This window comes from Micropterus salmoides, unplaced genomic scaffold (genome assembly GCF_014851395.1).
Source record: "Micropterus salmoides isolate LMB-PRFRI ecotype aquatic unplaced genomic scaffold, ASM1485139v1 Ms_hic_scaffold_6, whole genome shotgun sequence".
Lineage (NCBI taxonomy): Eukaryota > Metazoa > Chordata > Actinopteri > Centrarchiformes > Centrarchidae > Micropterus > Micropterus salmoides.
Genome location: NW_024044348.1, coordinates 5,159,700 through 5,185,902, shown reverse-complemented (window position 1 = coordinate 5,185,902; position 26,203 = coordinate 5,159,700). Strand labels below are relative to the sequence as shown.

Genomic DNA, 26,203 nt, shown 5'->3' with positions numbered 1-26,203 from the left:
GTTCTCAGAAGTCCGGCTCTGCAGCTGCTCCTGCCTTACCGATTTATGTGGACTTGGCATACATTCCCAACCACTGCAGTGCCAAGAACGTGGACCAGGAGTTTTTCAAACGCATTCGCTCTGCATACTATGTGGTGAGCGGGAATGATGCAGCAAGTGGTGAACCAAGCCGAGGAGTCCTTGATGCACTGTTGGATGGCAAAGCTCAGTGGGGATCAAACCTACAGGTAACATTTCCCACTGTACATTCTTTAAGTTAGCAGCAGAACTATCACTAAATAACTCATGCACACACTAGCTGAGGTAGGGCATACGATATAAGCAAATCACAGGATGCTGAAAGTCCAAGTGACATCACCAGCATAATTTTGCCATAATAATGTAAACATGCACATCTCATCGGGGTTGTTACATTTCACAGAATTTAACAGAGGGCTGTGCATCATAATAACATACAGATGGATACAACTTTGGGCTTTGCTATACGTCCATCAGATAAGCTAGGGCCCTGTTTGGAAAGAGTAAAAACCAAGAGGGCGAGGCCTGATATTTGCATTTCACTGAGGATGGAGGTAGGCGCGAGTGAGTGCTCTTACTTTAACACTTGAGTTAAAAATGTTGTGGATTTACATACCTGGACCAACGAAAAGTGTCTGAACTAATGCACTTCTGTAAAACATTAATTATCTTGATTATCAGCGGGAAGATTTTATTCAACCAGCTCAAGTGAAACAAAATCTTAATGTTTGAACACATATTGGCAGATTCACAAATGTCTACACTGTGTGGAACCCAGGTTTTCAATTATTTTCTATTGCCCTTGTCACACCCTTTCCTGCGCTTATCGTCTCAGCTGTGTCAGTTAGGACATTTCCTGATCTCTTGTCTCCCTCTCAGGTGACACTGATCCCCACCCACGACACGGAGGTGACCCGTGACTGGTATCAGCAGACACATGAGAAGCAGCAGGAGCTCAACATCATGGTCCTAGCCTCCAGCAGCACCGTTGTCATGCAGGACGAGTCTTTCCCCGCCTGCAAGATCGAGTTTTAAGATCCTCGTTTACTCTCTCTCCTCCTAGCCTCCCCAGTGTAGATCTGTTTTTAATTGCTCTTCTCTATAGCCTGATAAATCTGTCTCTGCTCTGGGCACTTGACCGAAAGCAGAAACAGATCTGGATAATATCTATTTTTTTCTAGAGTTTTTATTCATTTCTAAGCTTGTTGTGGCTATCACTATTTGTATTTCAAATGTAGTTTTCTGACAGTTGTCCTCTGCTACGTTATTATTACTCAGTCCTGTAAAAGGGAGAAAGCTTTTTTTTTTCTGTTCCTTAACTCAAATCTTTCCCATACCCTGTGAGACAATGGAGTCTTTGTTTGTTGGCCGAGACAAAAAAAAAAGAGTGTCATAAAGGAAACAATATAAAACTGATGTTTGGTTGCTTGTCTTCTAATTGGCCTAAATTTAAGCACAAGTCTGCGCACCTTAGAGCCAGCGACAAAATGCGAATTCCAAACATCAAGCCTTTCACAATACCAGTGATCAATTGAATACGTTTGCTGATAGAAAATGATCATTACAGGCTGCTAATTGTGATTAATTTCCTTTCCTCTAATTGTACTTTCTGTCTTTCTTCTAAAACAATGACAGTCCCAGTGTTGAACTTTGTTCCTCCTACTGACATAGTAAGATAGAAAATGTTCAAGTAGACCCCAGTGGTCCTTTCAACATGTCTCTATAGTAGTATAAAGAGTATATTTGCTGTAGATATGGAAGACCATATTAAAAAAAAAAAATCTGTATTGTAGTGAATTATGATATTTCTACGGTTATTTCAAAGTGAAAATCAATCGTTACAGTAAGAATTTCTCAGTGGCTGTTTATTTCTTACAGTGAATTTGACAAATAAGTTCTCTCTATAATTGTTCCTGTAGTCTTTGATGTATTTTTTCCAGTGTATTTCCAGTTAACATATTGTTGCAGTGGATCATGAGGAGAGCTGAAGGCAGAGGGGATGAAACCAGTACAAAATCATCATCCTGATCTTTGGATTCTACTTGTTTATGTCTTTACATACAGAACAGCACTCCATGTTCAAAGCTCCTTATAGGAAAGAAGACAAACCTCATACCAGTTGCTGCGTCGGAAAGATCTTTATACAAAAGCTGTGTTAAAGAATCAAGATTGTATTCCATTACAACAATAGGAACATGTGGTTGCGCGGAGAGATTGTGTTTGCCTGGTGAACAAAGATGAACTGGTTCGATTGAAAGTAGAGGTTAGACTGTCACCCACATGTGCCTTTCTGTCCTGCTGTGCTGGAAGGGAATTGTCATAGAAATGTAAGGTATTTCAGTGTGCGGTACATCCACAGCTCTGTGGCAGAGGCTACGGCGAGCTGGTCTCTGTTGTTCTGAGTTTTGTCTGTGAGAACGTCAGTGCACAAAAAGGTCTTAGTTGTACATATTGAGCATAAAATGGCACTTTTAAAGCACCAACTCAGTATTTCCGCAGTTGAATTTTAGATTTTCTTGAGCTGCCACTTAAAGAAGCACAAATAGTAACCAGTGTGCAAAACTTAAAGCAGTTTTTGCTTTTTTTCAAATTAAGCAACATAAAATGTATAATTACAGCTATTGCACTGAAAACCTGTGCTATTTTATTTCTGGGTACTTTTAGTTATTGCAGAAAATATAGTTTGTCTTTCAAAATTGTTTTTAGCCACAATCTCCTTAACTTATTACATCTTGTTTTTAAATTTATCTTTCTTTTCAGTGGTAAATCAGTGGATGTTTTTAAGTGACACAAACTTAATATTAAGTGTAGATGTGTTTTAATTTGATATTGATAATTTTATATTTTGATAAGTTTTGAGTAATTTAATAGATTTTAACCAGGAATAAAACCAACTATTCAACAAATTACAGGACCAACGCACCTCACTAGGGTTGCTATTTTATGATCCACAGCAAAAATCCAGAAATTCCACTGTATGATATTTTACTCCCTCAACTCATCTAGGGATGCATGTATAACAGATGCATGTTCATAAAGGCGATGACTTTTTAAAAAACCAGAGGGCTGCAGGGAGTGGAGCACAAACCTCAGCGGTACTAGTTGATTTGAATGTGAAGATGCAGATTACCTTTACGTTCTCTGTGGAGGACTTTGATCTCCTGGCTGCCTTGTTTACTGTGCATCATATGGTACATCTGAGTCATTGGTCACACTGGCAGTAACAACCTTTCGTTGGCCTGCAATACATCCCGACTGTGCAGGGAGGAAAACTTTGTGTGCAGATTATACCCACCACAGTTTCTTTCTTTGGATGGTAGGATGCAGTTTGACAAACAATATGATTTCTGTCAGCAGATTAAAATGTTGTCAGCTTGATGAACAAGTTGCAATGTCTGTGACTTTGAGGAGATAATGTCGAGTTGAGGTTTCTATTGCCTGCTGATTTAAAAGGATCCATTAACAGCATCTTTGATGAAACAGGGTTAACCGTGACGCCAGTGTTTTCCTGTTAACCCACTGCGTCAGTGAATGACGCTGTAATCTGCATTCCTATTTAATACTGCATCACTGTAAAGGCTAGTAATTACAAAATCAACACTACTCACCTATAAGCAGACCACTCAAAACCCAGACTGCCAGACATGAGGGACTCAGTTCACTCATGTCAATACATTTCTAGAGGACTTCCTAATATTCACACTTTTTTCCAGACAAAGCTTAATACACACACACTCACACATAAGCGCTGCATTTCCGTATTGTGCAAAAAAAAAAAAAATATAACTGTGGCATTCAGACATGTCTGCCGTGAAACAAATAATCATAAACACCGTTGGTTTTCAGTGAGCCCTGCTTGTATGTGCATGTGTACCTTTTTTGAGTTATCCTGTATTGTAATAGCTAAAGAAAAACTGACAACATAGAAATGCTATTTTAAAAGATGTATATTTAAGAAGCTAAGCTGTCTGTTACAGAGAAAGCACATGTAACCTGGCTATGCTGTGCTGTAAAGAAAGCCTTGTGGTTGTTTTTTTCCTCCTTTCTGCTTCATGGTTCTACTTTCATCTCTTGTTTTAAGTGCAATATTATCTTTATCTCTCTTTAAATGATTAAAAAAGTAAAATAGAAAACACATTTATTGTTAAAAGGTGTTAAAGACCAATAAAAGGGAAAAAAAGAAAGAGAAATGTCTCCCTCTTCTTTTCTTTGTGTATAATTGGATAAATGTTTTCCTTCTATAAACTGATTATGGGACACAATTTCTAGGCCACTGGTTCCCCCACCAACTCTACTCACAGGTTGCATATCTATCTGCAGTTTGACTGACTTGTGTGATAGGGTTTTTTAGTACTTTTTAGAGGCCTGTGGAGCTAAACCCCCAGCATTTAAACAACAAGACTTAAGAGTTTGCTCCCAGTAAGTGTTCCAATAAGCCATATCAGTGAGTGAGCAACCAATCACAATGTTTACAATAACTTCCGGAGAGAATACCCCTCGGTCACATACATACAATTTAACGGCAGCAACTTGTTTACTGTTTTCTTTTTTTATGATCAAAGTGTATACTGTTAGATCCCGAGTCACCCCTGTTCAGGAGGTACTGGACCAGCTCTCCATCTTAAAGGGTCCGATCCTGTAGGCCTATGGGTATTACCCTATTAGGTATAACTGAGGACTGTTTAAGCTGGTGTGGAAGAGATTCGCCTAGCTTCTCACTGTCTTCTTCCGAACGCCTACCCTGCTTACTCTGAAATGGCACCTGACTGAATAGCCCTAGAGCCAAATATCACCTCAGCCACGCCCGTTAATAACAGCTCTCTTCTCATTGATCAGTGCACTTGGTATAGTTGCTAGGATTGTGTTTAGCAGCCAGGAAAATAGGCCCCAAGGATAAGTTAATTTTGTTGGCTAGAGCAACCTATAAGAACCTTAAAGATGTTAAACACACTTTACCTAATGAATTACTACCTTAGTGAAGAAAGAAATTCAATGTCTACTACTAGTACTTTAAATGCAGCGATTATATATTTTATTGCAAAATTAAGCAAAGGCAAGCATACAACCTAAACTGATTAAAACTTGAGTAAACTGATAAAAAATCGGCGAGATGGGTGTAATGGTCTTATGACTATGAGTCATTGGGAGAGAAGGGTCAGCAAGGGGAAATAAAATAGCCAAATAAGGACATCTCTGGCCCAACTGAATTTACGGATGAACAAGCTATGTGACTGTAGTCACGTAGACAGGAAAAGGGTGGTGGCTGATTTGACAAAGAAACTCAGCTACGGAGTAGGATATATAAAGATGAGTCAGAGAGAGATCGGGTTATTCCCTGGCAGATCTCAGAGGCATCGGACTCGGAGCAAGACCATCACCAAGAGCCTAAGACAAGAGATGGGGATTTGAACAGCAAACAACCAGAAAATACTTCAGAGATTTCTTCAGGGGACTTCAAGAGATCGAGCCACAGAGGGTAACCACAACATCCAAACCAACTGAAGAATCATCGGACTCAGAAGTTTTTCTCTCTCTCAACTGTAACGAAGACTGAAGACTTTTGAAGACAATCGAAGGCTTTGGACAAAGCCTCGAGTTTGTACAAGACTCCACAGATCCGCAGAAGAGGGAAAGATCTCCTTGGCCAGGACGACTCCTTTCCCTCCCCTTCTCCCCAAAAAGAAGACATCAAAACACTCAAGCTCAGCTATCATAATCAGGTTTTGAATTTTAGAGATTTTTTATCAGTTTACTCAAGTTTTAATCAGTTTAAGTTGTATGCTTGCCTTTGCTTAATTTTGCAATAAAATACATTATCACTGCATTTAAAGTACCAGGAGAACCGGGCGAAAACACCATAAGAACCTTAAAGATGTTAAACACACTTTACCTAATGAATTACTACCTTAGTGAAGAAAGAAATTCAATGTCTACTACTGGTACTATAAATGCAGTGATTATATATTTTATTGCAAAATTAAGCAAAGGCAAGCATACAACTTAAACTGATTAAAACTTGAGTAAACTGATAAAAAATCTCTAAAATTCAAAACCTGATTATGATAGCTGAGCTTGAGTGTTTTGATGTCTTCTTTTTGGGGAGAAGGGGAGGGAAAGGAGTCGTCCTGGCCAAGGAGATCTTTCCCTCTTCTGCGGATCTGTGGAGTCTTGTACAAACTCGAGGCTTTGTCCAAAGCCTTCGATTGTCTTCAAAAGTCTTCAGTCTTCGTTACAGTTGAGAGAGAGAAAAACTTCTGAGTCCGATGATTCTTCAGTTGGTTTGGATGTTGTGGTTACCCTCTGTGGCTCGATCTCTTGAAGTCCCCTGAAGAAATCTCTGAAGTATTTTCTGGTTGTTTGCTGTTCAAATCCCCATCTCTTGTCTTAGGCTCTTGGTGATGGTCTTGCTCCGAGTCCGATGCCTCTGAGATCCGCCAGGGAATAACCCGATCTCTCTCTGACTCCTCTTTATATATCCTACTTCGTAGCTGAGTTTCTTTGTCAAATCAGCTACCACCCTTTTCCTGTCTACGTGACTACAGTCACATAGCTTGTTCATCCGTAAATTCAGTTGGGCCAGAGATGTCCTTATTTGGCTATTTTATTTCCCCTTGCTGACCCTTCTCTCCCAATGACTCATAGTCATAAGACCGTTACACTCATCTCAGTATTTCACAACAAGTTCAACATGTCTCAACATAATCCTTTTACTCCTCTTATTCTTACACACACACACATTTTAATAAATTCTATTAAAATCATGATCCCTTTCATTGCATTTCATAGTTAATCATTTTCTTTTCATTTCTTAGTTGATCACATTATACGGTAGTTGTTGCATCTAATACATTACACATGGTACTGCTACACAATGAGTTGGAAAGTACCTGACACTCTTTTGGTTACCATAGAAATTATACTCATTTGTGTTATTCAGTTGGAAAGTACCTTGCAGTTCCATGGCTTTAGTGAGCCATTGTTTGTTGTGTTAGAGTGCTGGGATCTCAACTTATTTGACAATTCATATCATTCATCTAAAATGCATTTTTTATTCTTTTGTATCTTGATAACATTAGGTTGGGGACCTCATTTACCTGTTGGGCCACAGAAAATGAACCCAAAATTAGTCCGACCGGCTGTGAGATGTCACTGATGGGAAGATTTGGTTTATAAAAGATACAAGCAAAACAACAGAGTACATAAACTGGAACTGGCTCACCTCAATAAATGGCAGCCGTCATTGATGTTATTAAATACAAAGTTGCTTTTCCTGCTATGACATGTCAAAATGTTTGCAGTGAAAAGCGTGCATGTTTTACTATGTTGACCATCTCAGGTTAGCATGCTAACATTTGCTAATTAAGCAAAACACAAAGCACAGCTGAAGCTGATGGTTAAGTCATTAGTTTTGCAAGTCTTTAAACCAAAGTATTGGACAAATTAAAATGTTGACCTCATGGTTTTAATATCTTTACCAAACGCCAAAAAGTCAATCTCATGGCATAGAAAAAGGATTACCAAAGGCATTAGGATGTATCCTCTCTGGAAAACAATGTTCAACAGTCGGACATTACTCTCCCTATAGCCATGCCACTTAGTGTGACTAAGAAAAAAGTAATAAACAAACAAAATAAATAAATTGTGTGGAAAAATCAATTACTCTTCTCCTTTCCTATCTTGTTAATCCTCTTCCGGCCCATTGTGGGGTCAGGAACCAAAGGATTTGTACTCCAGTTTTCCTTCCTCACTGTCTCAGAGTGTAAGGATGATGTAATCGAGGGGTGGCGAGGTCCAAACACAGGAACAGTGTGGACTTTGTTCAGACTCTGTAAACCCTTTTTCAACAGTCTGAGAGTCCAAAGATCTGCAGGGTGAAAGCGTTGAGGCCCTGCGGTGCTGATGTGTCATGCAAAACAAGCTGAACAGAGACGGCAGTTGGTGGAGCATCAACTCCCTGTTTTTGTTGTCAGACACTGTTTTGTCTTTGTGAAGCTGATACTGTGTTGGAGGAAGGAGCAGACTGGAAGCTAGAGGACAGTCACCGCTGTGAGAAGCTGCTGAATGGATGCTGCAATGACATCACCTCCTGGGTCACATGATCAGGATGGAGAACAGGGGGAACAACAGATGTGACAGTTTCCCTTTTCTTCAGAGGTGGAAAATAACCAAGTATATTTAATAAAGTTTAGGGCTGGGTATCATGTTAAATACAAGTACTGACTTCCATATAATACTTTTCTCAATACCTTACTTAGAGGACTAACTTAGTACATCTGGTCAAGTACTGTACTTAAGGACAATCTGACATACCTGCACTTAACTAGAGCACTTTAAGCTACTTTATACATTTACTACACTACATTTCAGAGGGAAATATTGTACTTTTTACTACACTACTTATTTAACAGCTGTAGTAACTTTGCAGATGATCATGCTACATACACAACCTATAACACTTCCTCTTATAACACCTCTAACTCCTAACCTCTAACATGCACTTCCTGTGCTCTTCTTCTTCTATCCCCTACAATTATCCTGTATTGATTGCACTTTTTATTAACTCTTACTTCCTTCCCTAGGTATTTACCCCATTGATGTGATATGCGCTATGAGCTCTTACTAGTACTTATTGCTGCTCTTACTAGTATGTTTTGTCAGTTGTAGATCTGGATGTGATGCTCTGTTGATGCTTGTATGCTGGTCCTCAAATGTAAGTCGCTTTGGATAAAAGCGTCAAATGAGTAAATGTAAATGTAATGAGCTTGTAAATGCTGCATCATTTCTACGTGAACTACCCAACAGTAAATAAAATGGTAAGAATTAGCTCCACGTCAACCAGCTACAGCATTAAGATGTTTCTTACACAGTAAAGCAATCAAATTAATTATAATATTTTAACAATAAATAATGTAACACTGATGGGCTCATTCTGCTGTCTGGGTATGTTTTTTTTAAAACTTAAGATCAAATAATACTGATAATACTTTCTTTAACAGTTATTTAAATACTGTGATATTGCTATTGAGCCATCTGAATACTTCTTCCATCACTGGATGAATATAAACATGTTTTACCCCCCCCCCCCCCTTTTCATTAATTTAAAGAAGACACAATATTGTCTAAACACAAACAGCTGTACAAACATTTTCCCTTAACAAGATTCAAATTTCTGATTTCGAATTCGAATCAAGATTATTACAAATCTAACCAGCCATTTGATACCAAATTTAAAGTTTGATACTTAGTCCTAATCAAGTAATCAAGAAAAGTACGGCAATTACGTACCATTTCTGTTTTGGGAGATCATCTATTTTTCCTCCACTACTTCAAGAGGGAAATATTCTACTACAGTTGCAGGAAAAAGGATGTGAATCCTTTGGAATTACTTTCATGTCTGCATAAAGTGGTCATAAGATTTGATCCGATCTGTTCAGTCACAACAACAGACAAACACAGTCTGCTTAAACTAATGCTACACAAACAATTATACGTTTATATGTTTTTATTAAACACACTGTGTAAACATTCAGTGTTACGGTGGAAAAAGTATGTGAACCCTTGGATTTAATAACTGGTTGACCCTCCTTTGGCAGCAATAACTTCAACCAAACGTTTCCTGTAGTTGCAGTAGTCAATGGTCAGAAGGAATTTTGGACCATTCTTCTTTACAAAACGGTTTCAATATTCTTGGGATGTCTGGTGTGAATCGCTCTCTTGAGGTCATACCACAGCATCTTAATCAGGGTTGAGGTCAGGACTCTGACTGGGCTCTAGAAAGCATAATTTATTCTGCTGAAGCCATTCTGTTGTTGACTTACTTTTTTTGCTTTGGGTCGTTGTCCTGTTGGATCACCAATCTTCTGTTGAGCTTCAAATTTGTGGACAGATGGCCTTACATTATCCTGCAAAATTTCTTAAACTTTGGAATTCATTTTTCCGTTGATAATAGCAACCCTTTCAGACCCTGAGGCAAGCGAAACAGCCCCAAACCATGATTCCCCCTCCACCATACTTCACAGTTGGGATGAGGTTTTGATGTTGGTGTGCTGTGCCTTTTTTCCTCCACACATTGGGTTATGTATTCCTTCCAATCAAATCAACTTTGGTATCATCTGTCCACAGAATATTTTGCCAGTAGTGCTGTAGAAATTCCAGGTTACTTTTTGCAAACTTCAGACATGCAGCAGTGTTTTTTTAGACAGCAGTGGCTTCCGCCTTGGCCTCCTATGAACTCACATTCAAGAGATTTCTGTGAGTCTTCAGCTGACACTCTAGGATCCTTCTTAATCTCATCGAGCATTCTGCGCTGTGCTCGTGCAGTGGTTTTTACAGGACGGCCACTCCTAGGGAGAGTAATAACAGTGCTGAACTTTCTCCATTTACAGACAGTTTGTCTTACTGCAGACTGATGGACATAAAGACTTTTAGAGATACCTTTGTAACCCTTTCGAGCTTCATGCAAGTCAACAGTTCTTAATCTTTGGTCTTCTGAGAGCTTTTTTGTTAGAGGCATGGTACACATCAGGCAACGCTCCATGAGAACAGCAAAATTAAAATTGTGTTTTTTTTAAATAGGGCAGGCCAGGTCTAACCAGCCCCAATAATCTCATCTATTTCACTGGACTCCAGGTTGGCTGACTCCTGACTCCAATTATCTTTTGGAGAAGTCATTAGCCTAGAGGTTCACATACTTTTTCCACCCTGCACTGTTAATGTTTACACGGTGTGTTCCAAAAACATAAAAACATATAATTGTTGGTTTGGTATTAGTTTAAGCAGACTGTGTTTGTCTATTGTTGTGACTTAGACAAAGATCAGATCACATTTTATGACCAATTTATGCAGAAATCCAGGTAATTCCAAAAAAAATCTTTTCCTGTGACTGTAACCAGCAAAAAATCACTTCCCTCTCCTTCCCTGTACTCCTCAGCTCCAACTGAACATCCGTCACACTGCGATAATGCTGACTCCAGGCATCTGGACACATTTACTTCTAACAGATTTACGCGACAGTAACACCGTCTGACTTCAGACGGAATTTAGCTGCTGAGGTCTGAGTATCATCATCAGGGAGAAATACACGCCTGTTCACATCCTGTCTGGAGCTGTTTTTTATGGGTTGGGCTGGAGCCCTTAGAGAAATCCTAATGCTATGGCATACAGTGATAATGTGCCAAGAGTTACGGGAAGACCCCTTTCAGTTTCAACATATGCCCTTGTGTACAAGCAGCTCTATAAAGAAATAGTTTTCCCAGTTTGCTGTGGAATAACTTGACTGGCCTGCACAGAGTCCTGACCTGAACACCTTCGGGATAACTGGAACACCGAGTGTGAACCACACCTGATCACAAACACCAGTGTTGGACTTCACTGATGCACTTGTGGCTGGGAAAATCAAAAGACTGAAACCAAGAGTGGAGGCTGTTATATTAGCAGATTGATGGGCAAGATTTTTGAGTGACATGTTCTACAATCAGATACGGATGCAATGTTCAGATGTCCACATAGTTTTGTGTAAGACTCTTATTGGATGTCACAGATTTAAATTATTTATTATTTACTATTAAACGTTTTATATCAGTCATCATATTCAAGTATATCTAGCTGTTTTTCTGACATAATGAGGTAATCCACATCTTTTACTTTATTACTTTGCCTCAGTTTGCCTTATCTACTGGTAAAGTAGATGAGGCAAAAAATGGATGATTTGCAATGAAACATTTCAAAATGTAATTATGTAAATGCAACACAAAAAAATTGAATACAGTATGTTTGTAAGAACTTTGAGGCAATAGCTAAATTCGACATACATAACTGTAGATATTTAAAGTTTACACTGTTTGCAAAGGCATGTTTACGTAACGTTTATGGCAAGTTTACATAAAATCTTTCTTTCTATAAATGTTTTTATACTTGATTATTAAGTTGAACTGGTTTATTTTAGAGGGTAGAAACCATATTACCGAACCAAACAATAAAGTTAACCCACACATGGAATTTACATTCCAAAGCTGTATTTTGTAACATTGTTGGAAGAATTACAGTCTATTGTGGATGTTCCATATACAGTAATGATCTTTCTAAAATCAAATTATTAACTTCACACAGAGGAAATTATTCCAGAACAACAGAGAGGAAACATTTGTGGAAGTGGTTGAGCTGTGGAGTCCATCGGCTTGGTACAGTCTGCACAGATTTAGGAAAACACACATGGTGCATTTAAACCAAAGCTTATTAGCCAACATGTTGAAATATCAGACATGAAACAAGAGAATGTTTCAGTTCACAAAGCATTCAGAAGGGCAGCTACCAAAGCTCAGCAGGGAGATCTTGGATTATTATTGATATTTGATTACTAAACAGTCTATCAGAAGGTTCGCTGTCAATGATTAAAAGGTAGATTTCAGAGCAGCTTTTAAAGGGTCAATTCTTTACAAAAAATACACCTCTAGTGGTGTCCAGCCATGGAGATTTGGTTTAATTTGTCCAGGTTTGGAGACATCCGTCTTTGAGATTTCTGACTCAATTTCAATGCACTGGAATTTAACAAAATTTAGTTTGTGGTCCTCACAGCCCCCCCCACCCCCCCACTTGAAGTGTACATCATGATGTGTCTGTTTCTGCTGCACTTAGCTACATTTTATTTTTATTGATAAACATTTCCACATCGTCCAAGCATTAAAAAACGTTTTGTGAAATTGTGACTTTTTCTCAATTTTCTGTGAGTTACACGTTTTTTTTATAATGTGCAAATGAAATATGCCACCGAAAACACTGTATAGAGTACAGCAGTTCCAAAGAAAAACATTTATTGAGGTCTGAATTATCCAAAGTAATGTCAACACTGGTTGTGGAAACAAACATTGTTGCCGTCTCAAAACCTGGACAAATAAAAACCAAAACTGCCTGCATGGTCAGGTACCAGAAGAGGCCAGAAGGATTTTTGTTTGTTTTTGTGATGATTGAGCAAATTGAGCCAAGACAACATGACACCTTAGCAAATTGACCCTTTAAGCAAAGAGCACCTGCTGCACAAAAGCAAAGTGAGTGATGATCCGTACACACAGACAGGATGACTCACAGCTGTACAGTACATCTCCATGTAACATGAAATCCCACAGATTAAACAGAGAATTGCACATCAGCGTACTCATCTACCTGAATTGCTTCTCAAGCATGTGTGTATCCCCACACACACACACACACACACACACACACACACACACACACACACACACCTGCTACATGACTGCTTGCCACAATAAAAGCATATTTCATTTAAAATGCCCTCCTGTTTGTTCAGTGATAAAATGAGAGATTAGCTTACAGATCTTTCCAACATCATGAGGTGATTTTACAAATATACAATAGCTATGGTACAATTAAATATCTGATGTGGGTATCAAAAATACCAGACTTGTTTTCCCTCCAAGATGCAATTTCAAAATAAATATTATTTTCTCTATCAGTTCCTACCGATTATATTAAATCTTCAATGAGGCTTAAGGACTTTGGCAGTAAGCAGTGCACACACGGTTTGACCGGGAGATTAAACACTTATTAGATTTTACTGGCAGTAATGAAGGTTCAGCTGCTGTCATTCAGCTTTTGATTTGTTTGTTTTGAAATCACAGATGCAGGTACTAAACATGTAGCGCCACAGAAAAACAGAACAGCCAGAGGTTGTGTTTTCTCTGTCTTGTAAGTCATTTCCTGTGTTTCTCATAAAAGTATTGAGTCTCTATATCCTAAGGAGAAAGAAAGAAAACAGCAAAGCTTGTGCTTACATACTGATGATAAAGCACGGCTGCCTAAAAATGGCTGAAAGTAAGAAAGACGCAAGATAGACAATTTAAAGCTCCATTAATCAATATCTTTAAGGTCACAAAAATTTAATTGAACACGTCCTTTAGCTCATTGTTTTAGTTTTACAAAATATTTCCTGTATGGTTATACCTCAACACTCTCATCAAGCCCTGATAAATTTCCTGTACATTACCTGCCCAGCATATAATGGCAGGCAGACAATGTTATCGTCTATCTGGTGAGCACAGTGGAGCATCTAGCTGCTAAAGGGCCACATATTTTTCCTCAGGAGTTGGTAGAGAGCAAACCAGTGCTGAAAGGAAAGTGAATATTGAACTTCAATTCATCGTGTGGATCCAAACTCCAATGAGGTGACAGATAACTAGGCAACTGATGGCTAACACCTTAGCTACTTCATAGGGTGATCACATGTCAGGGCTCTGGGCGTTTCTGCCCTCTAGAGGTCAAACATTGATTAATGCAGCTTTAAAGAAAAGGCTTGCATAACAGCATTAAACGACAGTAAAAGAGAGTTGTTAAGTTTAGACTTGACAATAAAGCTTCACCTTACAACAAGTGGCTTCCTACACCTTTACAGATAGATGAACTGAACCGGTGGACTGTCAGAAAGCTTTTTAAAAAGGCAATGAACAGCATGTGTGGCATGCCCAACATAAAGCCTAGTGTGAGAATCACAAGCCAGAGGATATGAGAGGCCCAGTGGGATGTAGCTCAGTACAATGCCTCTCTGCTCATGACCGACAAGGATAATGCTTACAGATGTAACCACTGTAGTTTCTGACAGGTCAGTAGCCTGTTGTTCTGGAGGTGTCCACGCCCTACGGCTCTGTTGTGTGAGTGGCTCCGACCTCTAGAGGCGTCTCAGGACTAGGGAGGCTTTCTGGACTGTCCATCCACAACTCCATCGACTCCTGAGTGTCAAAGAACTCATCGGGTCCCTCTGGAGACTGGGGCGTCTGGGAGCTGGAGCCCGCCTCACTGCTGCTCTCTCTGAGTTCCAACAGCACAGGAAGAGAGCCGGGGAGACAGTAACCCTCCATCCGACTCAGTGTGAGCTCAGCTAACGCAGAGCAGGGCGGTCTCAGGCCAGGATCTGAAATCGCACCGCTGGAGGCATCCACGGCTGCAGAATCCACGGCTGCAGAATCCACGGCTGCAGAATCCACGGCTGCAGAATCCACGGCTGCAGAATCCACCTCTGGCCCTTCCTGTGTGTATTCAAGATCATCAGGCTGGTGATCAGTAACAGCGCAGTGCTCAGCATCATCCTCTGGCGAGTTATTTGGAGTCAGAGGGACTTCAGAGGGGTTTGAAACACAGAGACAAGTTGGGTCAAGGACTTGTGACCCAAAGACAGCCACTGGCTGGGTAGAAATGTTTTGAGAGGAGTGAGTTTCCTCGCTGCTCTGAGAGGTGAGGGAGATCTTATCACTGAAGCTGAAGCGTGGGGAAGTGTCAGCTGTAGTGGGAGAGGATGGTCCAGCGCTGGATACTGTGCTGGATGGGCCACTGCTGTCTGCAGAACAGAAAATAAACCCGCAGTACTCGTATGAGAGGGAATAAGAACATAGACAAAACTAAATTATTATGATTAATTTAGCTAGTTCACGTGTTTCATTTGCAAGAAAAAAAAAACAAAGAGTTGGTTCATTGGGTTCTGCTGAGCAATGAGTCTGGAAAGATGACAGACTGCTCTTAACAACTGTGAGGCTGTGAGGGACGACTTGTTTTCCATAAATAATCCACAGTCTGAAACTGAAACAGCCGAGGGAGTGCAACCTAGAAATGTCATACTGGTGGGATCAAGAAGATGCTGCGATACTCACACCAAGGAGGTCTGTCGGAACGAGATCTGAGAGAGATGGAGGAAGAGACTCTCTGAGGGATGTACGAGTCCACTGACGGCTGGTTGTGTGCGCCAAACATGGCTGACAGAGCTGCGGGCACAGAACAGAGACCACGAGTCAAGTAAAATGACAAAGATTACGATGTCCATAATGCAAAATATAACATGATTTTGTGTTTGTTTCTAACCTCTGGTAGTCCTCGTGTGTGGATCCCCTGCACTTTCGCACACACCGGCGAGGAACTCGTTGACTTGTTTTAGCGACAGCGAGTTGTGCAGCGTTTCCAGAGGATAGATGGAGGGCACCATGGAGCAGCCTTCGAAGCCTGCGACAGAGGAGAGACATGGCGCCCGCAGGCACATCAGCCCTCGGTTTGACCGGGCAGTCTGAAGAGGAGCTGGTAGAATGACTTCAGCTGACGCCCGACACCACCGCCCCAATGCCACTCATACACTACACCTCAACACGGTGCTCTGAAATCCTGCTCCTGTTACTGAACGGGCCCTAACTCGCTGTGAACTCCGGCCAGCCTCTACGGTTCATTTCCACACAGGCAAGTTGCAAAAACCATGCTGGACGCCAAGACAACATGACACCATAGCAAACGGTAACAAGTCAAACCTTAAAAAATCATAACATCTTCCTTTCTTGTTAGTCCCAACACACAGAAGCTGCAGCTCTGACGGCAGCACACAGGGGTCATAAGCTGCCCAGATTGCAGATCCGGTCCAAAACACGTCATCGAAGGCAGTTCATCCACACATGACAACCAAGCCGCATTTCACCAGTGCTATTCACAATCACAAAGCGTCAAACCACAGCTTGCCTCGATCGTTTAAAACCTCAGAGGAGGACGTTTTTACTGTGCTCACCTGCACAGGGTGTGAGTACGGCAGATGTACAGCAAATAAGCAGGAATCACATGCTGGTTGAGGTCAGGTAGGAGGGCACCTGGCATTCAAATCTGATTCAAACAGAGCAGCGGATTCCAAATGCACAGAGTTGAATGTAATGTGTATTAATGACACCAGTTTCTGTATCGTTACGAAGCATGGAGATTCAGGATAGTGATGATAAATTATGCGCTTAGAGTTGCAATTATTAAAAAAATCTTGAATATTGATGTCTATGAGAATCTTCATAGACATCTTGAATATTGAGCAGAGACAGCTTGATGCCAAGATGATGCTGCTTTGTCAGCAGTAATCAGTTTCATTTAAACATATAAATATTCGTATATTATGCTGTCAAAAACCAACTGCCAATAACGCTATGTGCAATTTGTTCATTTATATACAGCTTGCGGAGGAATCTGCAGATAATGTAGATGTTTCTATATCATTTCTACTGCTGTATATAGGGGTGGGTATACCTGAGAGACCAATAGTGTGAGGAATGTAAACGTTTTTTCTACAAAACTCTTCCTTTACGTTAAAAATGCACCAAACTTCTCAGTGCATCAGTGTTTAATATTGCATAAACACAAGCAGCAGGATTTAGCCTGAACATAATTGTCTAAAATTAGCAACGTTTCCGGATTTAGATCAGGACAAGTCCGATCAGAGACTAAGAACATGACGCGCATTCAACGATGACTTTTTACAGCTGACAGTTTGATACTTTCTGCTACAGATGCATTTCAGTCTGCGATCACTGCAGTGTATTGAAACATTAGTGGGTTAGGGTTAGAAAAGATGTGTGTTGCTGTTTTACTGTGGGCATAACTGCACCACTTAAAATTCATGATGTACAAGCCATTGTTACTGAGCTCAGTAATATTGAGTTTGGGGGAGTGTACATGTTCTTTTACAACAGCGAGTGAGAAGTGGGATCGACCTGAAGTCTCAGCTCGCAATCTGCATAACCAAAGAAACAGGCAAGCATGCAGAAACATCAAGAGGCAAAGCATGAGAGTCAACCACAGAACAAGCGCAGTCCCAACTAAACCGTGAGCAGTGGTTGAACAGGGCGTGAGGCAGGGGGGATGGAGGGCGGGGCCAGGGGCTGACCGTGGAGGTACTCTAGGGGGTCCTGGCCGGAGATGAGCCAGTTTCGGAAGAGGCGGAGGTGGTAGGAGCACTGATGAAGGTGGTGGCTCACTGCCCTGTCCAGAGAGAAGTGGCGGCCCAGGCTAAGGTCGGTGGAGAAACGCCTCAACAACTGGGCCACATGATGCTCCTCCAAGGGCTCTGAGGAAGAAGAGGAAGAGCGAGGAAGGACAGAGCAGTGGAGGAGGAGGAAGGAGTATAAATGACATGAAATGATAGGATATGAGCAAGGAGGAAGAGAGAGAGAGAGAGAAGGGCTGAAGTAAGATACAGATGAGAGGAAACTTGGGAGTTTGGAGAGAAAGGGAGGGATTTAGAGAGAGTAAACAGGAGGGAGGGGAAGTGTTGCGTACGAAGGTGGTGGTATAAAGAGGTGGCCAACAGCTCATCCTGGCCGCCAAACAGCCAACGATCAGAAGAAGCAGCAAATCATCTCAAGCAACTTTCACGGCTCAGAACAAGACACCGAAAATAAAAACATCATGTTGCTCCTCTGCAGTATCTCAATTTTACTTTAAAAATCTGTATACACTATTGAAAATAACATTGATCCAATTAAGGAGAATCCACAAAGGAGCAAGTGTGACACAAGACATTTGCAGGAAGCGGTAAACAGTCTCGCAGAAAACTCTCCAAATAAACACTGCAGAAAGCTGTTAAATGCGCAGACACATCTCGTGTCCACGTTAACAAACGTCCGTCATCTTGTTGTACCGTTTACACAAAGCTGCAGCTGGACATTGGTGCAAACACAAAACAGCATCACTGGGGGCTGTTGTACCTGTGGCAGTGCACCAGAGAGGTGGAGCCACTGCTGTGGTGGATATATCATCTTGTGTTCCTGTGGTGAATAATATAAGTAAGAGAAAAACATACTAATATAGTGTGTGGAAGTTATCCTCAATGTATGCACATGGTATAAGTGTTCATTTTTGGGGGGGGGGGCGTTATTGCTTGGGTTGATGCTGTAGCTCACCGAAACATTTGGAGAATGTGGATGAACATTTTTCACCAGTCAGACAAGTTAAACAACCAAAAACTCTCAATTTATCTACACGAAACAATCCAACTTCAATCCGAGCGAACAGATCTGAGCAAAATCCCGACTGACCAAAACTTGCTTATTCCATCCATTTTCAAGGGTCCTGACTTCCCTCCAGACAAAGTGGAAGGACAGGAAAAAAAGACACAGATAAGAGCTTCACAACCACTTTAATCTTAATAATCTTTCCTTCTGCCTCACCGTCTGCAGTCAAGAAATGATCCAAAATCACTAAAAATACTAAAGTGGAGACATTCTATTGTAGCCACAAACACTGACATTACACTTCTTCATTAATAACTGAATATTTGCCCCTTTTTCAAGTCTTGAACACACTGGAAACCACATCTGTGCACTGAAAACATTGAAAAGCATAAGTGTGTTTATGAATGAAAACAAAACTGACCGATGTTTCTTTCAGAACAGACACAGGAGATGGGATGAACAATGCTTTAACCCTTCCTCTGTTTGTCACCAAGAGCTGATCCTGGTTCAGTCAGCTGTGATTGATCCGTATTCATCCTTTAATCCAAAGATATATACTGGAAATGTTACAAATTACAGGTTAGCATACAGGGAGTGTCATGAAGCTGAGGTCAGAGGAAGGGTTAAACATTCACGTGCTGTTGGTGGCGTTTTAACACCTCAACTCACATCCTCTACAATGATGGGAACAAGTGTGTATTTTATGTGATTACTATGTACACACGCACACCCACACCCACACACACACAGATCTGTCCACCGGGGGGGAAAAAAACAACTAAATTATTGGGTAATGGTGATCAATTTACAAATTGTATGCAGGATGTTAAACAGGGTTCCCACCCTTGGCTCAGTACAACAGTCCATCATAAGGCTCTTTGCACTGTTATACTGCTTTTGAAACATGATAACAGTGAGGGAGGGATGAAGATTTAAAAGTTTTTTAAAAAATAGCAATGATGAATCTGGCTGCAATTACCAAAAAAAGACTTGTTATTTATCGGTTTTCTAAAATAAAAGGGGAACGCCACTGATTTTAACTGATTACGGTCAGTTAGCTAGTCACAGAGAATACTACTCAGCCAAAACAGTTGTATAATGTCTTCTTGGTTTAGAGGGACCAGGGTTATCTTGGTTTGGAGGCTAACTTGTAAACAGAAAGACTGCACTACAAACTGAAGGCGATGTTTACCAGTCAAGGAGGATCTAACAAAGGACAGTACTCCGTTGGATTGGAAGTGAAGGATCCAGTGTTTGAGGGTCTGAACCTTCTTTATCGCTTGCAAGTCCCCACACTTTATGGAAGTCTAACACTTAAGTGGCTCTTTAATGAATCAGGGAATGATATTATAAAAATATTTGACATTTATCTTCAGAAATGCTTTTTCAACTGGCCCTGTAACAAAATACTTAGATGATATCTGTTATAACTTGAAGAAGAAAAACACCGGCAGTAAAGCAGAAGACACACACCAAAATACGTTGGTCTCACAATAAAGTAGTTCTTTATACTACAAATGATGGTAGACTTTTGACCTCTCAAGACTTATTCCGAAATCACTCCCTGCACTATTTTATCACTCACTGCCATTATATTTGAGTGTTTGAATTGTGTGTGTAAATTTGTCCCCTATATAAAGTCCTTAAAAAATCCACAATCAGATGAAAAAAGTAGTGTTCATGGTGTGTACACTACTTTCTGCTAACAATCCCACAATGCAATGCTCCGCATTTTAAAAAGATGAGAAAATGATGATGATTAGTAAGTGACTGGAATCTCAATTTGCTGCTTTCTACGGAGTGTCTGTTGTATTGGGAGCAGCGAATGAGTGAACGAGGAAGTGGTTTTGGACACAGCCTCAGTATTCAGACAGATGAATGCAGGGGGAAGGCCATAGTAACCACGGATATTTGTGTGGCTCGTAATACAAGAGGAGAATGGCTCACTCTCACAGCAGTAACGAAACACTGGGTTACAAACGAAAATCAAGTCAGACTCAGGCTGGATTTACAGTGGCTATATTATTTATTTTCCAATATTGTTCGGTATTAAATATTGAAGTTTAGCAAAGGTCTGTTGTTTTGTTTTGGTTAATTAGTCGATCTTATCTGCAAAACTTTTTTAAAGGGGCCATCTGTCTGTTAGTTTATATCCGAGCAGCAGTTGCACTTGAGCATTACATGCCCAAAAAATAGACCTTCCCCAGGAGAAACCCAGCCAGGAATTTCTTTAATCCTTCAGAGAAACCACATTTCTCATATACATGGCGTTTAAGAATTCAATGTACTGCACAAAACCGGCAGTAACCTGGTCGCTTAAGTACATGTAAACACTTACTGATCCAGAGTATTTGGTTTCAACTGTACTTAGGTAAAAATTTGGGAACAGCAATCCCATTTATCCCGCTGCTGATATACTGTGTTTTTAAAAATAAATTAAAGTAAATAGTGTGAAGATGTCTTTCTGCTACACTACTATGAGGCTTTTGTAAAAATTCGCTGACATTCCCTGTCTCTTAATTTTTTATATCTTACAAAAATACAATGACCAGTGGGAACCCTGGTTAGAAAGAGAATGTCAGGTAGTGTTAGAAAAGTCCACAAAGCATATGGGTAAACAAAAAGTAATTAAATAACTAGAAAAAAAATTACAGAAAGCTGGAATGCTTGTTGGCCATGTGGAAAAAAAAAAACCCAAGGTCAAAAAAAAGTTTGAAGACATGCAAGACAAAGGGGGGGTGAAGTGGAAAAATACTTGAAAGAAGCAGACGTACCATTAGTCGGATACTTTGCAAACGACACAGAAAATCGTTTTACTGCCGGCATAGACAACAACTCTGAGGAAAAAAAAAAAAATCACTAGTGTTACTTTGAGCCACAGTAACTTGTATATCATGTTTTTATCATTTCCCTGTTCTTTTCTAATGTGGACGCAATAGAGGAAAGATCAACCAACACCTATACAAGTGAGAGGTTCAAGAATCAGAACCTGAATCTGTTCCAGCTGTATGAAGAAGCCCTGACTGAAGTTACCGTTAAAACAGAGATATCTGATGTTTGAAGATGGCTGTGGGGCAACACATGGATGAACACCTTCTGACGACAAAGTGAGATGAGATGTTTTTAAACTTAGGATGTGAAGAGTACACACCAAGAAATATAAATCTTCAAAAAACAAGCCCAATATTCCAGTCCAATTTGTGCTTTCCTTTCCTCTTCCTGCTAAAGACAAGATAACCAACAATCCCAGTGAGTAGTTAAATGCCATTCATCCGGTTCTCTGTCACGTACTGAGACACAGAGACAACAATGAAAAATATCAACTGGTAATCTCAAACAGAATTAAGATGCTTCAGCGTTGAAAAAAAATGGAAACAGTGACGCCAACATCACACTCACGGAGGAGCATGCTCTGAAGCAGCACAATGTGTGCGTACTCGACTGCATCAAGAGTAGAATGCTTCCTTTGATTCATGAAAATGAGGTGTAACAAGATGGATGACAAAGACCAACAGCAAGGCTACATGTGAGACAACCAGGAGGATGGCAACTGAGAACAGACTTTGTGTCTGTATAATACCACAGTGACATCTACTGGACGACATGACAACGGACAATCAATACAAAAACAATCAGGGCCACAATCACAATAAACAATCAGGGCCAAGCATGGTGGCCATGTTATGATGCATAATTAAGCTGTGGATTTAATAATGACAGTTTATGATTTATTTTCACATATAATATTATTCAAAAAAGTGTTTGAATAATATCTGCACACAGTTACAGCCCTAGATTCCGGCCCTAACTCCATCAGCAGAGGGCCAATATATTCAGAAAGAAAAAGGCCACAAATAAAAACAGTACATGAGAATGTAAAATTGCTGTATGAGTCTATGTATGTGACTTTATAAGTCACAACATATATTAATGAGTTTATAAGACAGATTATCATGTTTGTCTTGGAAGAATTCTTCTATAACCAAGTCTTTCTTAAGTGTGTAGATTTCACTGTAATCATGGGAAAATCTGACACAGAGCAGACTGTAATAGGAAGTCAGTGCACCCATGGACCATGCAGCAGGAAAAACAAAACATGGAAAGATGATTTTTGAGAATGAGGGACAGTTAACAGACAAACTGATTAACAGTTGCTTCATACATGCAGTAGTTCTAAAAAATATATAATAAAATAAATTGTGTGCTTTTCAGAATTCGCTAACTGCTCAACTAACAAACTCTCAAAACGCCCAATGCTGACTTGTCTAACAATAAATGAGTGTGATGAGTGTTGTTGTGGTCTTCAAACATATTACACGTAGTCTAAAGTCTGTTTGGAAGTTTTAATTGGGCCTGAGGCAGCATGTAAAGCAATACACTAATTTTACTCAAAGTAGCGTAGAAAAAAAAAAAGATGGAAAAATCCAGTGGTTTTGGTGGCTAGAATGAATATGAAGTCTAACTATACAGAAATGATTAAAAACATAACTATAGAATATATGTATGGGCATACATGATATTTATTCCTTCCAGAGTTTCACTTTTCTCATAGAGCACATACTCTTCCAGTCCAAATCAGTTCTCTAACTACTGTAACTAATCAATTTTCCATGCTAAACCTACTTACAGTACACATTTCTACTTTATATGTTTATGTGCCCAGTTTCCATTCAGGCAACGCTCAGGATGTCAAACTAAAAGGAAATGTGTCACTGATCTGCTGTTGCCCTGTGCAGGTTTGTGATGGAGCGCGGTCTCAAACACGTACCGTCTTTGTAGGACAGACTGCCAGTGGAGAATTTTTTGCGATGTGCACGTGCGTAGTCCTGCAGGTTAGGGGCGCTAGAGGACCCACCTAGGACAGTGGTGCTGAAGAGCCCGGCACATTGAGAGCCTGCGAGGGGGGGGGTCGGGGGGGGGGTTAGTCACCACTACATATCATGCTGTTACTCAAAAAACTATCCAGAGAAAGACAGAGAGAAAAGGAGGCTGAGAAACAGAGAAAAAGACAGACGAACACAAGGACCCAGAGGAGAACATGCTTTTTGTACTTTCTGTCCACCTCTACACTCCTCGCAAGAGGCTGGAGACAGATTTTAAAGTTTCGCCACTATGCCAGGCTATGGGGCTAAAAGGAAAAATCCACCCTGAAATCTTTTAACAGTTTTTCTTCCCAATTTGTGACACACTCAGTGCATTAAGTGTGTAATTTTGCAGAGAGTGCAAAAGAGTACCACAGAAAGAGAAAAAAATAGTGAAGAGGCAAAAGAAACAAAACGAGATCGGCCTTGGTGACGTTTCTCTGAAAAATGTCTTACTGTTGAACAACAGCGCAACATGGCAGCTGCAAACAGACGGGGTTGTTCTATAATTCTGGGGCACCAAAACGTGACGTTTATCTCTGATGTTGTAGCCAGCTGAGACTGCATCGCTGTTTCTTTGCTTGATATAATTCAACACACATGCCATGACAGTGAAAATAAACCTTACTACCAAACAACAAAACTGACACAGGAATGCAACTTGGGGTGGATTTTTCTTTTAACAGCCACTACATTGTATGAGGATTATATTGGGGGGGAAACGGGGAAAGGATCTGAGGCTTACTGTGATGGAAAGAGGAGTTAATAATAACCTGGAAGGAGCTGCATAAAGGTTAACACTTTTACTCTGAACAGAATTTAACGCCTCAGTAGTCTCTGAACATGCCACTGTACAAATATTTTTCATCACATTTAGTTCACATGGATGGACTGGAAAACAATATCACAAATGACTAACTTCTTGATGCAAAACAACAGAACGTTGAGACCATTTTAAAAACACGAGGCTCAATCTTCCAGACAAAGATTTAAATAGTTGGAAATTAAAATAACATATTGAAATGGAGAATTACCATGCAAAATACCTTTTATTCAAGGAGGACTATAATCTCTGTCCTGGTAATTGGACCATTTTAAAGCAAGTACTGCCTTTAAATTCCAAATTTCTATTACAAAACTGGAATATTGTCAATATAAAATGTTTTTGGAAACGGATTTAGATCCTAAAAACAGACATAAAATGTAGCCACCATTTTATCAAAAGTAAGTGCCTTGCATCTGGGGTCTTTCATTGATAAGCACATATTTATCTCAGTCTTTAGAAATGATGTGAAACCCTGCCGCCTGCATGCATTTCCACACACAGCGAATAAAGCCCCTCAGAGTGTATTAATTACTTTAATGATAATGTCCTCTCAGATCAAAAGTCATCTTATAAAACCTGTCCCGCCCATCCCCACACACGGTTGCCATGGAAACTAGGCATTATGACACCTACCTAATCCACTTTGTTTCATCTCGGGGGACTGACGCGAGCAGAGCGAGAAGAGGCGATAACTGCCTACTTTGGAGGATGATGTCTCAGACAGAACCTGGTGGGGGGGGGGGGGGAACATATGCACACAAACCTCAGACAGTGGCAACAGTGCAGCTCGAATGTATTTGATATCTTGCACCAGTCTACACTGCTGGCCGCTGGAGTGTGAAATATGACCCTGGACAAGAGGAGAGGTCAAAACCACAGAAGAAATGCTCTGCATCTATAAAATTCACTGATTATGTAATATAAGTAACTAAAACCTTCCACGACCACACCCACAACGAAATACAATTATTGTGTAATGTATAATGACAGCGATTCATTGCACGACTATGTGGATTAGTCTGAATCACCTCCATGGATCCCGTTTTATGATTGCGTATGAGTGGGGACTTCCTCTGAATAGTGATTGGCTCAGACAGCGGCACGGCGCGGTCGGTCTCATCTCGTGAGAGGTCCTCCAAGCTGCCGGGGTCAGGCTGCTTCTGCCCGTTCTGAATGCGCAGAGAAAAAAACAAACAAACAAAAAAAGAGATAATCCACATGCTGATATCTGCAAACAAAAACTGGGCAGAAATGCTCGGATGCGATTCTACCTGCCGTGCTACCTCTGCAGAAGCGGGCCTGAAGCCAAAGCCGGTTGGCGCGTTCTCCTCCTCCTCAACGCCTTTGACACCAGGGCTGAAGTGAAGCTCTACGTGGAAGCGTTCCTCTGAGGAGATGTCCTTTAAGAAAAACAACACAGATGTTCAGAGATATGGTTTTGAAGTGTTTTCGAGCTGAATGATACATTCTGATATCTTACAGCTTACATTGAGGAACAACCCTCGTTCATGCCAACAACCAGAAGTATACAAATGTCCAGACAGACAGACAGACGCTACTTGGATGATACACCGGCTTACTTAAACTACAAAAATAAATAGCTAACCAAAAAAAATCAATACCTTATTGTTGTCCTCATACAACATGATGACAATCTGAGTCATGTAGTTGAGTTCAGAGACGGCACTGAGGTAATCCATGGCACGCTTCCACTGCTGGTCCTTCTCCTCCTGCCGCAAACAAAGAAA

The 26,203-nt window shown here is 40.5% G+C and overlaps 2 protein-coding genes across 10 annotated transcripts in view; one reads left to right on the top strand and one right to left on the bottom strand.

Moving 5' to 3' along the window:
• map1aa (microtubule-associated protein 1Aa) overlaps nucleotides 1-3,799 on the top strand; it is a 42,960-nt gene extending 39,161 nt beyond the window's left edge. For both annotated transcript variants that reach the window (XM_038701472.1, XM_038701473.1), the window contains 2 exons: nucleotides 1-227; nucleotides 898-3,799. In XM_038701472.1, coding sequence (XP_038557400.1) covers nucleotides 1-227; nucleotides 898-1,053 — 383 coding nt within the window. In that variant the 3' untranslated portion in view covers nucleotides 1,054-3,799. The remainder of the gene's footprint in view (nucleotides 228-897) is intronic.
• A 7,629-nt stretch (nucleotides 3,800-11,428) lies between these two features.
• The window catches only part of LOC119890281 (inositol hexakisphosphate and diphosphoinositol-pentakisphosphate kinase 2-like), a 37,851-nt gene continuing 23,076 nt past the window's right edge, over nucleotides 11,429-26,203 (bottom strand). Inside the window, exons 22-31 of one of the 8 annotated variants that reach the window (XM_038701471.1) lie at nucleotides 26,078-26,185; nucleotides 25,739-25,855; nucleotides 25,484-25,624; nucleotides 25,089-25,182; nucleotides 23,536-23,661; nucleotides 21,542-21,604; nucleotides 17,702-17,881; nucleotides 15,880-16,017; nucleotides 15,672-15,782; nucleotides 11,429-15,361 (exon numbers count right to left, since the gene is read on the bottom strand). In XM_038701471.1, the coding sequence (XP_038557399.1) occupies nucleotides 14,664-15,361; nucleotides 15,672-15,782; nucleotides 15,880-16,017; nucleotides 17,702-17,881; nucleotides 21,542-21,604; nucleotides 23,536-23,661; nucleotides 25,089-25,182; nucleotides 25,484-25,624; nucleotides 25,739-25,855; nucleotides 26,078-26,185 (1,776 nt within the window). In that variant the 3' untranslated portion in view covers nucleotides 11,429-14,663. Of the gene's footprint in view, nucleotides 15,362-15,671; nucleotides 15,783-15,879; nucleotides 16,018-17,701; nucleotides 17,882-21,541; nucleotides 21,605-23,535; nucleotides 23,662-25,088; nucleotides 25,183-25,483; nucleotides 25,625-25,726; nucleotides 25,856-26,077; nucleotides 26,186-26,203 lie in introns of all 8 variants that reach the window. The other 7 variants (XM_038701463.1, XM_038701465.1, XM_038701466.1 and 4 more) reach the window with 7 other exon arrangements.